At 38.5% G+C, this 15,433-nt stretch overlaps 1 protein-coding gene across 1 annotated transcript; it reads left to right on the top strand.

Moving 5' to 3' along the window:
- Positions 1 to 6,222: 6,222 nt before the first annotated feature.
- On the top strand, positions 6,223 to 11,709 carry LOC115918791 (39S ribosomal protein L46, mitochondrial-like). The gene is made up of 5 exons (XM_030990664.1): positions 6,223 to 6,486; positions 7,173 to 7,315; positions 7,977 to 8,119; positions 9,089 to 9,229; positions 9,965 to 11,709. Exons 1-5 carry the CDS (start codon positions 6,290 to 6,292, stop codon positions 10,121 to 10,123), a joined length of 783 nt encoding a protein of 260 aa, XP_030846524.1. The 5' UTR covers positions 6,223 to 6,289; the 3' UTR covers positions 10,124 to 11,709.
- The last annotated feature ends 3,724 nt before the right edge of the window (positions 11,710 to 15,433 follow it).

Genomic DNA, 15,433 nt, shown 5'->3' with positions numbered 1-15,433 from the left:
GATCAGCTCTGAAGGTCAGGGAAAGTTCATTCCGCATGACCTGATAGTAGCCACACTCAAAAGGCAACTGAAATTTTAAGATAGAAGATGACAACAAGATACTTAATATCACATAATTATATTCTATCTATTACTTGTATGTGATCAATAAAGCATTTGTAAGCGTCTCACTCCAGTTTTCGCACTTATTTAATTGCAATTTCAAAATCAGCTTTGATGCATTTGTAGGAACGTCAAAACATATATATGCAGCTTAAAAATTAGTTTAAAAAAATGGAGTATGGTACACATACTTTTTCAGTGATTTGATAAAACCTAATGATTATTTGACAAATTAGTAAATATTATCATGAGCTTTAATTGGCAGATTTTCTTTTCTTATCAACACACATCCACTGCCACGTGTTAGGAATTCTGTGCAAAAGTAACCATAGCTGATGGAGCCACCTTAAAATGTAATAAACACATATTTTCATTCCACTGCCTATGTTTAGCCCCACTCAAAATACAAAGCAACTCAAATTCAAAGATCGAAGATGACAACAAGACACTCACTATTTTATGATTACTTTCTATTCTGATACATGATCTATAAAGTTGCGCTTGGTCTCTAGCTTGCCACAATCTTCGCACTCATTTCTAATATGCCCCTTCAAGATCAGCTCTGAAGGTCAGGGAAAGTTCATTCCGCATGACCTGATAGTAGCCACACTCAAAAGGCAACTGAAATTTTAAGATAGAAGATGACAACAAGATACTAGCTATGTTCTATCTACATGTATTACACATGATCACTAAAGCATTTGTAAGCGTCTCTCCTCAGTCTTCGCACTCATTTAGTTGCAATTTCAAGATCGGCTTAAAAGCAGCCTCAGATACATTTGTAGGAACGTCAAAACATGCAGCTTAAATATTAATAGAAATTATACTTGTTCATTGACTTGATAAAACCTGATAATATTACTAATTAGTATTACCATGGGGCTTTAATTGGCAGATTTTCTTCTTTGCCACTTGTAAGGATATATGTGCAACTAACCATAGCTTATGGAGCTGCCTTAAAATGAAATAAACACATATTTTCATTCCACTGCCTATGTTTAGCCCCACTCAAAACACAAAGCAACTCAAATTCGCTGGCTTTGGGGATTTTCACCAAACTCTTTTATGAAATGTGCACAAGATCATGTGACCTCAAACACTCTGTCTGTCGCGGTGGAGAAAGAAAAAGTTCAACATTTTGAATTTTCTCGCTTTCCGCAGCGTCTGTGTCGCTGGCATTTTTTTCGGAGACGCTGAAGTCACCAAAGCCTTCGTGAAAGCCTCAGCGGCGTCTCCCACTGGCGTAAAAAACGCCTGAGTATAATCCTGGCTTAACAAAGCTCAGTGTACTTCAGTATCTTGCCAGTCTTATCACATTTTAGATACCACTAGTGAAGACCAGGAAATGTTTGTACCGCATGATATTATCCCCACTCAAAAAGTAGAAAAAATGTGGAAGATGACAACAAGATATTAATAAATGATCACTTATTTGTTAAGTGTCATATTCCTCAGTCTTCGTGCTAATACAGTATGGATGATCAGCTGACAGGCGACACATTTTTAAGCAATATTTATAGCATTTGAGAATTTGTCCACTAAATGTGAATGGTCAGTAAATTCCAAAATACACACCTTAAATTATTGTTGTTCATCTTTTCATATCGACTCCCATCTGATTAAGCATCTGACCTCTTTTTCCATATTCTATCACGTTTAATCTTCTCTTGACAAGAGTCAATTGTTTATACAGCAATCTGTGTTCATTCCACTTTGTCATCAAAATGTCATTTGATACTTTTTTAGGGATTTCACCTCGCAAAATTGCAGCTGTTGTTGAAGAGGCTTTACTGGTGCAAATTGATTTTGCAGTATTCACACAAATCTGTCCACGAGTTGATGGAAGTGATGCTGATGTCCATGTAGGAAATAGAGACGACGATGATGATGAGAGGGTATGGCTGTGACTGTTAGAATGGCTGTTATCTTCAGTAACAATATGGCTTCTTGTTGCCGGGCTATCAACTTGAATGTGACTTGTGTGATTATCTTCCTGAGCTAATTTCACTTCTCTGATTTTTACCTTTCTTCTCTTTAGGTATGCTCTTCTGTTCTCTTTGCTGTGCCTACCCATTAGGCCTATTTACCATTCAGTATCCTATAAACATGCTCAGGGGTGTACCAGGCCTGTCCGCTCTAAGGGGCAAATTTCCCGATCTCTGGCAAACTTTCCCAGTCAGGGGGGGGGGGGGGGGTCAAAAGGCTAATTATTCCCTGTCAGAGTGCTATCAAATCCTGAAATAGACAAGATATAATAAATTGTTGAAAATTTAGTGAGCATTTGGTAACACAGGGGAAATCGAACAGTGATTTTTTTTACAGGCCTTCATTTCTAAAAAAATCAGGAGCTCTGTTGATCTCTCTCCTTAGTTTACTAAGGTGCTGAACAAGGAGCTCTATCTTTGCACATCTGTATTTCAAGTAGTACTAAAGAGCTCAGTATGTAAATCGAGGTCCTGAAATGTTGTTAAGGAGAGCTAGAGCTCTGGTGCTCAAAATATTGAGATCCTCAAATGTGAAGGTCAGGGTAAACCATTTTAAACCAACAACAAGTTCTATTCTGAATTTGAACTTGGCAAATTTTTCCAAAAAAAATTTGAAGGTGAAATTAAAAATGTCATGGCCGAGGAAAAATAAAGGGTGCTACTGAAGGGTTCACACAACAATTATGCTCTCCATAGACGTGTTACCTATTAAACGTGTTATAAGGGGTTGACATTTCTGACTGAGCATAAGTCAAGTTACATTTACATGTACCTCTCGTGTTGAGAACTGAATTTGACATTCTTAAATGATCGAGAGACATTTTTACACAATATATCTGAATACGACATGACATTTGCACTGTCCAGGCCGACGCTTACCCGTGCCCGGGAGCTAGCGCTAGCATGGTATCGTGGGTAAAAATGTTTCCAGCTCAATCACTGTCAACTCACCACTCAGAAACTGGGACCAAATGTCCGGATTTCTGTTTGGACTCGGAGGTCAAGTCATCTTTGGTTTTAAAAACAGCATTGTTTACAATTATTATTATTGAATCAGCGCCTTCAACTGGAACTCAAGGTAAAATAAGTTGAGTTTTCGGTATACTTCTAGTCTTCTACCATAGTATGGTGGTAATTTTTTTTTTTAAATAATTTTTATTATAAAAGAAAACACGGCGTCCGACTATTTGACTGTAAGCCTGGAAGTGTACTCGAGTACCTCATTACACGGTTATTCACAGCCTTACAGTACACGCGAGGTTTCTTTAGATTGGTGCCGCCTCTGTGCAACGAGCTGCTTGCGGCGAGTTCACAGGGCGCACCATCTGGAAAAACCGAGCGTACACTGCATTTACATTACGCACAACAGGGTCAAGTGCGTTATTTGTTTTATAAAATACCGACACATGAAAATCAAAACAAACAAAAGTTTAGAGTCTACGAGAGTTATATCTAGAGTATATTATGTTCATGTTGGTTCTAGAAAATGGAAAGATAAGACCCTGCGGCCTTGCAGGCTTACCAAAAAGTCCACGGGATTCCACTTGCCTTGACTCGAGTAAAAATAAAATCCATACATCAGACAGCTGAAATTCATGGCTTCATTATAGAATCCATAAGTCAAAACAGCTAGGCCTAACTCCAAGGCAAAAGTTAACAAAAAATTGTTTTCTAATAATACTCCGCTCCCCGCTTTAGATCTATATCTAGCTAGATACGCGTACGCTGCGCTAGATATCGATTTCTTAGCGTGCAATATGACTTTTATATAATTGCTAGGGTCTAATTATTAAGTTGGATTAAGCCTCACACTTTGAGTTTGATTTAGCACAGAATATCACGGACCTCCTCGATCGCTGCGATAATTTAATAGCGCCGCCAAGCAGTATATTCTACTAGAATCTAGGTCTAGGCCTACGCCTTTTTTTTCAACGAGGACGTCCGCATTTGGGAGGTGCATTCCACGGTTTGAAGGTGTGTAGATCTAGTTCTAGATCTAGACTAGATCTAGATCTAGAATCTATATCTAATGAACGTCTACGTTTGCCTGTAAACACAAACGCTGATTATATTTATTACCTACATCTAGATCTAGATCATAGATGTCTAGACTCTACTATCTCTAGACTAGTCTAGTTCTAGATCTAGTCTAAACTCTAGAGCTAGGGAGTAGATCTAGAGACTAGTCTAGGCCCTTTTTGGAAGTTAAATTAAACTTGTTTCGGAATTAGCCTAGATCTAGACCTAGATTTAGATCTAGCTCCGTTGAAAGTTAGGCCTACTGATCGTCATGACCATCATGCTACACCATAATTAAAGAACTCACCCTAGAACAAGTTGTAACCCCGTTGTCCAGTAATGTCTACTGCACTACATAAAAACCCGTTTTCCATCACAACCATGTGCAAAAGAATGTAACTCTCATGATCAAAAACAAACAACCACAACAGATCTTCCAATTCCATGCAACAGTATACAATACGGGAGCTGTCGCATACATTTAGGATGAAAAGAGCCTCTTCAATTCCGGAAAAAATGAATACTCCATGCAAATGGGACGTCATTTTCTTTGTCCATACTCATGATCTAGATCTAGTCATGCATAGGCCTAATCGGTCCTGGTTTAAAATGCATGGATGCTACGTAGGAGTACCACGTTGCCGTTGGGCCGTTATAGAGGTCTATAGACTAGTCTAATTATTTGTTTTTAGTAAATAAGCCTATGGCCTGCCGTCAACCCTGGGTTGTGATCTCGTCCAAGTTAATGTAATTAAAACAAGTACATGCATAAAATACTTACTCACCTCTCTCTGTTGTTGTCAGTTGTTCAGTGCAGCTAGCTTTTCCTATCGTGATCTGCAAAATATGCGCGTGGACCGGACGTGGCCACGTCCACGCGCATACTGCACGGCCACTGTACTAGCTACCGAAATTGCCGCGAAAAACCTGGGGCGCGCGAAAGATGCCCGACCGCGGACTGGCCTCGAAGAACCACTAGAGGGCTTTAGGGTCTCCTCTATCGTGTCAGGCGGTGAAATATGACACACGGCAGATCCTTTACACACTTTATGTATGATTTAGCACAGGATACCGCGGACTTCCTTGGATCGATGCGATAATTTAATTCGGACACACCAAACACTATCTAATCCCTTTGCTTCAGTTTTTTTTCACCGAGGACGTCCGCATTTGGCGAGTGTCCACGGTTTGAAGGTGTGTATTATAATGAACGTCCACGTTTGCCTGGAAACACAAACGCACCCATACAAGCAATGTACAAGAACATGCACGCTTCACGTGCGATAAATTTTGAGCGAACGGGTTAGCTTCGACGTGTGATCGTGAATGGTTACTAAACTTGCAAAAGTTTGTCAGTTTTACTTATAATGTCTTCCAATCCCAAGGAATACGCTTGCTTGATGGATTCATGGAGTTTACCGTACCGTACTAACTTTTCAATTGTCTAATCCAGTATTTGGAAGAAGTGTGTCGGGACTATGGTATACAGAGTGAACGCACGCTGCAGTGCGGTACCGGAGGTGAGTCGGTGCCAGTGGAGTGGGGCAGCGATGGCGAGGCGTACCGTACATGTACTGTGTATAGTTTGATCGATGCATGTCAAATGTTGCCGTAACTGAGCTGTGTTGGACAATCGCTACACCGAATTGAATTCAGCGTACCTGCCAACCCTTCCGAATAATCGGGAATATTCCATTTTCTGGATTTTTAGGACCCCAAAATCCGGAATATTCTGTTTTTTTCTTCAAAATTTCGATTTTTTTTTTTTTTTTTTTTTTTTTTTTTTTTTTTTTTTTTTTTTTTTTTTTTTTTTTTTGTGTTGCTTAAGCCAAATTAAGCTTGTTTTATCCTTTACGCGATGTTAGAGTTCACATGTATTGCGTGCGTTGAAGGGCTGCATGATTAAATTCGCTTTTTTTTGCACAGATTTACCGCGTATTGCCAGTTACACTGCCGCTGCATGTGCGAACGCCTGTTAAGTGTACAGATTTCTTATTTTCGAAGACATACCGCGCTAAAAATTCTTAATTCTCATTTTCAAATGTTGGCAGGTATGTGGTTATGATGAATATGATTCAGAGAATTGATATTGACTTTTATTGTTCAATTTTTTTCTCTCATTTGTTCTTGTTGCAGGTGCACAAGGGTCATGGAGCCAAAGAAGTGCATGCAGCATTCATTCAATGTGTCGTCTTGGCCAGCAAGCTAACGCGGGGTCAAGCAGACCATGGCAGTTGGCCAGTGCAGTGTGCCTAGAGAGGTTCCCGGTAGTCTGCCAAGAGGAGAATGAGATCGAGCAACGCTACATTGACATGATCAACAATGTGGAGTTGGAGAAGAGTGCCCTATCCCAGCATGAGCTGTCTGTGGCAGCAGACAAGTGAGTAGAACTAAGAATAAGAGTCTTATTACAGATGATCTTGCAAGAGTTTCCATGTATGACTCCTTCATATAGTCCATTTGATCACATTTAGTGTGTGAAGAAATCAAAATCTATAAAAAGCCATAAATTCTTTAAGCCGTTACTATTAGTATGAGGATACTATTCCATGTGGGAGCAGTTGGTTAAAGCGACTTCTATTTGGTTCTGGTCCTGAACAGCCCAAAGAAACAGGAGGAACAAACTATTAAGCTCAATACATCAAGAGGCTTGAAGCTATGCTTCACATTAAATTCTCTAAATATATTTTTGTGATATGCAGTATAAAGTATGCTGTTAAATATAGTATTGCATGGCATGCTATTTCCAATTTTTTATTTGCAGAAGGCCAGTGGGAATTATTTCTTATTGCTTGATGTGCAATTCATGAATCAAATGTACAGTTTGACAGATCGTAAAATCCAGTTGTCTACGGTTTCAACAAGCTACTACCTGTATGAACTTGCTCAGAGGCCTCTGCCCTGTGCAAACGGACCTCCAAAGTCTAAATTTGAACCCCCCCCCCTTCAAATTTTAAACAGGAGGCTCGTGAATACAAACCCTTAAAATTTCAACTCAGACCCCCTACCCTTGAAAATTAGTGTGGAGCCAAGTTATTGTGTGCATATCCTTGATTTTCATGACAGGAGGAGAATGGCTAAGAAGCAGTCTGGAGATCAAGATGAAGAAGATGAAAAGGATGACGGTGGAGATATCTTGACTGCTCTTGACTTGGAAGACATAGCCACTGAAGAGTTAGCTCGCTTCCAATTAGCCCCACGAATTACAGGTATGTTTAATTCAGTTGAAAGTTGAATGGTAAATGTAAATTATTCCCTCTAAAATGATTTACCAGTACGTTTAAATTCAATGATGGAAAAATGCAAACAAACAAAGTTTACCAATACTATTTGATTTTTTTTAGAAAATGACTCAACAAATACTTATATTTTTAAGTGGAGGAAATCTGGGCACTGTTTCATAAATCTTATTAATAACAAGATATAATATGTGTAATAAGCTACTGAAATCCTTACATTTAAATTGGCTATGAGCAGATTTGTCATAAATTAGGTATGTGGCAGTGTTATTGATAAGAAGTTTTATGAAACAGGGTCCCGGTCATATGTGCATATCCATCTATTCGATATTGCTTTTTTCAGTGCTTACCGGTAGATGGTTTTTAAAGTGTCTATGATGTACCGGTATCCCTTTGGTATTTGAGAACTTTTTATGATACTACACACCGGGATTGTAATGATATCACATCATCTTAGATGGTTTTTAAAGTGTCTATGATGTACCGGTATCCCTTTGGTATTTGAGAACTTTTTATGATAATACACACCGGGATTGTAATTATATCACATCATCAACATTTCTGCAGACTCATTAAAATAACCCCAAATCTTCAAAATTTTGAAATATCATCTCTTCTTTTTCAACTGTAGGAGCTGATGAGAGGGATGAGAGACGCTCCCTGGATCGTCAGCTCTCTGATAAACTAGTTTTGATAGTCAAATGCAGGATGGGAGAGGAAAGTGCCTGGATACTTCCTTTTGGTGCCAGGGAAGAAGGAGAGACAATGAAGAATGTAGGTAGTTCATATGATATTCTTATTTTATTTTCTTTTTTGAAAATTCTATAGACAGCTTCCCATGGGCAACTAGGCCTAAATAGGGTCATGGTGCAGTAATAACAAGAGATAATGCTTTAGGAAAACTGATGGTTTCCTTTTTAAATAGTTGTCTTGGCTACTAAACCTGATTGAAAATATATTTAAAACTTATCAATGAATATATGACTAATCAAAGGGCTGTACAGATTATTATACAACTCACTCCCAGATCCTAATCAAATGATTGGTCATGCGCGGTCACGTGTGATTCATTTACTGAGCCTATTGCACTCGTTTTCATGAAAAGGAGTGCAATATTTTCCAGTACTATTGAACTCGTTTTCAGAGCGCTTGATACTGCGTGAGCATGAGCCTATTCTTGCGCAGCACTATGCCTAAATGGGTATAGAGGTAATTAGTGCGCTTGCTATATCTATAGCTATGTGTGCGCACTAAATTAAGCTTTATTAAACTTGAGATTTATTTGTCAGCCATATACTGTCACGAAACAATCTTGAATGAATTTTATTTATATCAAATAAGAAGGATCTAGGAGTTTTGTTGTATAAAGGAAATGATGCATGTTTTCATTCGTTCATTATACGATCTATCCGCCCTCGTTGATGTTGAGTGTATCTGCCTAACGGCTTTGTGCAATAGATACACACAGCCTCAACTCGAATGCGGATAGATCGTATAATGAACTCATGCGCATGCATCATTTGTATAATAAAGTATTATTTTACTAGTCATTTGATGTTTTGTGCATTTCACATACCGGTAAATGTAAGGGGAAAGTACAATTTTCTTCAGATTTGCTTTGATTCATGCTCTAGTAGGACTATTATAGTACTAATAAAATCACCAACACTAAATTATCTGACGTAAGCTATATTTTAGGTGACAAAAAACCTTGGATTTTCACATTTGTCCTTATGTATGTAGGCAGCTGAGAGAGTACTTGGGGACCATGCTGACAATTCGGGGGCTCTGAGGGCTCACTTCATGGGTAACGCACCCGTTGGTTTCTACAAGCAACGCTACCCCAAGGCGGTCCAGGAGCAAACTGGGAAAGCAGGTGTCAAGGTGAAACTCTTTTGAGCCCTTTAACCCATTTCCTACGGGGACAGAGTGGTCCTTGTATCAAACATATTGGAATGAAAGAATTTTATTAATTGATGGGTTAATTTGGTAGCACTTGTGGTGATGTTACTTGGTGTGCTGAAATGATTTCTGTATCTCCTGCAGAGAGCCACAAGGGTTTTGGTATGTTTTTGGTAATTTTGAGAAGAATCCATTAGATGAATGGCATGAACTGATATTGTTAGGTTGGTGTTAAATGTTGTTATGTATATAAAGTCAACATCATTCTGGTCCTGTATGTTGCAAATATGTGTAGGCAGATTCCACAAGAACAACATCAGCTCTCCCCCCTCCTTTTCCTCTTTCTCATTTCCCACCAAAGATAATCATCCCTCAGATAATTTTACACCAAAGAGAATCAATTTCCATACATATGAATATAACTTACTAGTTGGTTGGAGATATTGTTTGAAGGTAGATGCTGGGAAAGTGTAACTGTACAAGGTGAATCATTCTAGAATTGTAATTGGTGGACAACTGCTCTGAAAATTCTATTATAGTAAAATTGAGAAAAGCAACTTCCATTTTGCAGTTATTCAAATTACAAACAGTAATCCATTTTTAAATTGATGATATTTCAAACCCATTATTGATAGCTCTTATTAATTTTGAAAGGTACAGAAAAATAATTGATTACAGCAAAGATTACTAACTTTTTGTTTCTTTCATGGTATACAGGTGTTCTTCTTCAAAGCCCAGCATGTATCAGGAGTATTTGAGACCAAGAAAGATATGCCAACGGTGGAAGACTACCTGTGGGTAGCCCAAGAAGAACTGCATCAGTATCTAGCAGAACCCTACCTACAATCTATCCAGAAGTTTATGTTGCCTTTATGACAACGCAGTGATTCAAATTTTCACGGAACTTATGATTTGAGAAAACAGTGACATGTATGCATGGAAGAGGAATTTGAAAAGTACTCCTCCTCTCCTTAACGCATTTCATGGCAGATTATGACTTATTATCATATTTACATCAAGCTGGGAGCAGAATCCAAGTGGCCAATCCCACTCATCCTAGTCTGCAGGCACAGGCTCCAATTGGACACTAAAACGCATTTCTATAACGTCTTCAGCGTAGCCTAACTCTGCCAGTCTCTGGAGCAGCTAAATTAAGTACAGAGCTTGTGGGGTGCAGTATACTGTGAAGTCTGCATAGTCTCAACAGTTCAGACACTCTTTTACGCATTGTAACTGACAAGATTTTGCGCTTGTACACTCCTCATTTCCTGGAGTAATGACTGTATAGAGAAGTGGTAAATGATTAAAGAACCTACCTTACAGGTATAATTGATTGAAGGTGTGGACTTAAGGGATTAAATGTTTGTATAATGTGCCCATCAGCACCCCCCCCCCCCCCCCAAGCCACCTCCTCGGACTACTAGCTGTCCCGAACTGCTAACCTATGTAAAACCACACTTTTGACAGTTACCCCATTGGATGACTCCCTATGGAAGTTGTCTAGGGGTAGTTTTCCTAACTATTTAGTTATATGAGGAAGTACAGATGGTACAATGTAGCTGTAGGTGTAGACTAGAACAAAAATTGGATGTGCATCCATAGTTAACCCGTTGTCTGCATGCAGGCAAAAAGTCATCAAGGAACTTTGTTTTCATGAAATACTGGAAATCCTGAACTGGTTATTTTTATCTACTCTATAATCCATGTGATATGATTATCAGTTTGTCCAATTTATATTCTTTATTAAGTTTGGTTCCATTGTCATTTTTCTGCACTTCATAATATGTATTCTATTATTAAGGGCCCTTGACATACCCTGTTGCCCATAGCAGCAATTTTTTAAAGACCAAATGTGTGTAAGCTATGTTTGCATGGCACTGTTGTAGTTTCAAACTTTAATTCATCAATTCAAAACGTCAAAAGTTTTGAATAACAACCTTCTAAAGTTGTGGATTCATGTAGCACCAAATTAATGACTTCTAAAATTTTAAGATACGAACTGTGCTGGCTGTTAGTCGTAACTACAAAAAGGTAAAAGCTCAAAGTTAGGTGATTTCGCATGGGACATGCAGACCCCTTGTTGCTAGCAATTTTCTATAAGATTGCTCATCTGAAACTTCATCAGACTTAACTTTTTATGATCATTGACTACATGATAACCTAGAAATTAAAGATGGTGACCACAAGCTAAACTTAGAATGTGTAGACTGGCGTGTAAACCTAGCTTTTGACTAAATGGATTATAGTTTAAATGGATAATGGCCCAAACTGATATTCGAGAACAGCGAAGTGGAAAAATTAAAAATGAGATTAAATGATCATACGATCACAAGGAGAAAAGACAAACTGGAAGGGAGCAAAATGCCAGTATATAAGAGCAATGGTTTGGTGAAGACTACTCTAAAATTTGTATTATGAGAAATAATAAATATCATGAACATTGATTTTGTTTATCAAATCTATTCATATCTTTATGTTTAATAATTTTTTGCTTTTAATTGTATGTTGGTTGCATAGTTTCCTTTTTCATGGGTGTAGTTGTGTGCAGGGCTAAAATTAATTTTTTGTCCACGGGGGCTCTTCCCCCGAAAAAAAGAGCCCCCGTGCCTTCTCACGGGGGCTCTTTTATTACTGACGGGGGCTCTTTTTTATACAAATATCCATTTAATTGGTACCTATGATACTCCTCAATTATTTGCTATTTCATCATTATCATTTCAATCAGCATTTTCCCTCTTACAAATTTACAAGCTACATAGCTGTTACTGGCCTGTGTATATAATATATACGCATACAACACTGATCTTTATGATGTCTTTAACGTAACATATCTTCTTCTCCCCTTGCAAACGAAAAAGAAAACATGGTCATTAAAACGGATTAAGCGACAAATAATGATTGTGATTCAAATTGATGCGAATATTTGTTTGAATAAGCACTATTATTCACCCGAATCATTTTTGTAAAAACAACTTTTACAAATCTCAGCCATGCTTACTGAGTTGAGACGTTCCATTCAATTTAAAATACCCATTACATAATACACTTCTCCTAATCTCAAAGTGATCTTACAGCACAGTGGCAGAATTGCATGGCTGAGATTTGTAAAAGTCGTTTTTACAAAGAAGATTCTGGTAAAAAGTATTGCATATTCAAAAAAAATCCTTGCATCAATTTGAATCACAATGATTATTTGTCGCATGGTCCTTTTATTAAATAACCTTGTTTTCTGTTTTGTTTGCAGAGGGAGAAGAAGCTATGTCACGTTAAGAAATCATAAAGATCAGTTGTATTATGCGTATATACATATGATACCAGAACAAATGTTGATTATCAGAATGTCATTTTGGAATATCTCTATACAAATACCACATTGTCTTTAGCCCGTATTAGTATTAGTATGATCCAATATAAAGCTATTATTCTTTATTTAATTCAGTATAATGCTTTTCCTCAAAAATAGTTTTGCTATTTTTTTAGGGTTGAGACGCTAAGAAATGGTTTCAAATGTACATTACACGAACCCTGAACCATTGCAAAATGATGGTGGTTCTCTCTCTCTTTCTCTCTTTATTTTAATCTTGCATTATCAACTACATATAAAGCAGCAACCAAAAACTTAGGGTTATCTGAGATAGGTGAAAGTAAGAGTTAAAAAGAAAGTCATGCTAAAACGGCGCTTCACTTCCCCCGCCCCCTGAATAAAATAAAATAGATTAGTAGTCCTCCTCTCCAGAATCCCCCTCCCCCCGCTTTAAGATCACATTTTCACTTGGCAGCCCAAGGGGGCCGGGGGGTGGGAGGAGGGGGTTAAACCCCCTACCCCCCTTTAACCCTCTCCTCCCACCCCCCCCCCCACCCCCGCCGTAGATCTGCCCATGTTATCATAATCATTCCACGCAGGTGCGGCGATCCCCGGGGGGGGGGGACGGGGGGGGGGGGGACACGTCCCCCCCCCCTCAATTTTTTTAGGGGGGATCGTCCCCCCCTGGAAATTTGAAAAAGTGCAAAACAAATTGTATAGCATATACTGAATAATGACTGCAACACACTTTTAGGCTCTGGAAGGCCCAAGAGTGCAGCGTTTAGACTAATAAAATTGCAAAAAAAATCTCGCTCGGTCGCTACGCTCCTTCGCATAACATCCTCGTAAAAAAAAAATCGCATTTCGTCCCCCCCGGTCATTAACAGAAATCGCCGCCCCTGATTCCACGACATTTTGGTCTTCCTCTTCTCCTCAAAAGGGACTTTTAGATTTGCGTGGACGTGGACGTGTTACGTCCTTTAAAGGCACTGGCAATCACATCATGTGACGTCCTTTTAAGCACTGGGAGTGCCTTAAAAGGAGGTCACACGTTGCAGTCCACGTTCTCATCGTGCAAATCTAAAAGTCCCTAATATTGATTTACTGGTCGAGGTTCATTATTTGCTGACAACGAAAAACTTCTCCAGGCCATGACCATGTTTCTGCCCTTGCCCGATCGCCTCCAGCTCCAGCAGACATGGCGCGGCAGCGTGCACACGCACCGCTACTAAGGGCGCAGTAGGCCTATAACCACTGCTGACGGCGGCACTGCACTGCGAGCTGAATCGGTAATAATAGGCCTACTCATAAAACGAGAAATCTTGCACGCTAATCTTAGTTCCATTTCATTGGTTTAAGGTTTGAAAATTGAAACTCAATATTGTGTTAAAGTTATAACAGAAAAGATAATCTTTATTTTATAATTCCACGGGGGCGATTTTTAATTTTGCAATCGCCCCCGTGAGCAATCTGACGGGGGCGATTTTGTAGCTCACGGGGGCGAATCGCCCACCGCCCCCGTGTATTTTGAGCGCTGGTTGTGTGTGTGTGTTTGTTTCAAAATGTTTTACATGTATTTATTTCCCATTACATAAAAGTTGGAAAATGAAAAATGACTCAAACACAATTCAAAATATATACACTTGGGTGAGCAAAGCCACTTTTATGAAATTGTGAAAAATCCAAACTTGATGAGAACTGGTACCTTAATTTGGGCTGGCTTGTGTGACAGTGTCTGTAAATGTTGAGTTATGTAATGGTGAAAAGGCTTATAAATCTTCATACTATGATTATTAAAGGGATCCGGTAACTTTGTCTCAGATTCTGAAACAAAATTCAGGATTTAGCTTATGATGCAATGATAATTATAAACCTTTAGGTCAGTCAGGAACCCCGTGACTTTTACAAGCCGATCGCCTGTCTGATTATCAAGATATTTATGATTGGAATTACAAATTTTGAAAACCGTTCGCCTGACGGTTTTCATAACACTAGAGTCTATTGGGGAAAACGAGTATGGTAAAACCGGTCACTCAAAGATTTTTCCTTTTTTGAGGCACTTCTTGATCATTTTGAAGGGCAATTTTTTTAGGGCTTCAATATTACACCATATCACAGACACTGCGCACATGTAGGGCTGTGTATCTCAGATTTAACATTGTTAAACGATCCCTTTAAAAGACAATTCTTGGCTTTCTTCTCAGTAAAATCTGACATTATAGTGTATAGCATTTTATCCTTGAGTGAACAATTAAAGACTTAAGAGTTTTGAAATATTACTCTTTGGTGAGTTCTTCAGATTCAAGCTGTCAGAAAAATTAAAATCACCAAGGATGGTCTAAACTCTATAAAGAAAGATCAAGTATTTAGTCAATTAATAAAAGTAAAAACAAATGTATTATTCAGTTTAATAACCAGGAATCAATTAATCAATCACTACATCAATAGCACAGCTGAATAAAACATGGAAATAAATGGAAATGGAACAAAGTAAATGTCATGATTATACCTGTTTACTTCATTAATAATACAATGATACAGGTTCTTCCGATTGCAAAACAGTATGAGCCAGAAAAAAGTACCATTTCCTCAAAAAGTCTGGGTTTTGCATCAATAGCATGAAATAACGTTGGTGTAACTGGAAGAAACTTGTAGCTATCCACCGTTATGAAAATTTCCTGAAAACATTTCGATGATATTGGAAAGGTATATGTTTCATCAGGTTTTTGCGACGGGTCAGGTAATAGTTGGGGCGGCATAGTGTCAAATCTGAGACAAATAAATTGTGCATTTTTGAGATAAAATCACCAAATATGGCACATCATGACATGACAGGTAGATTAAAATGATCTTCGCAAAACTGGAGGTCGAGCCACCCAGAA

Source organism: Strongylocentrotus purpuratus, unplaced genomic scaffold, assembly GCF_000002235.5.
Source record: "Strongylocentrotus purpuratus isolate Spur 01 unplaced genomic scaffold, Spur_5.0 spur5_scaffold_19, whole genome shotgun sequence".
Taxonomy (NCBI): domain Eukaryota; kingdom Metazoa; phylum Echinodermata; class Echinoidea; order Camarodonta; family Strongylocentrotidae; genus Strongylocentrotus; species Strongylocentrotus purpuratus.
Note: the sequence above shows the minus strand (reverse complement) of the source record. Positions and strands in the feature narration are given on the sequence as shown.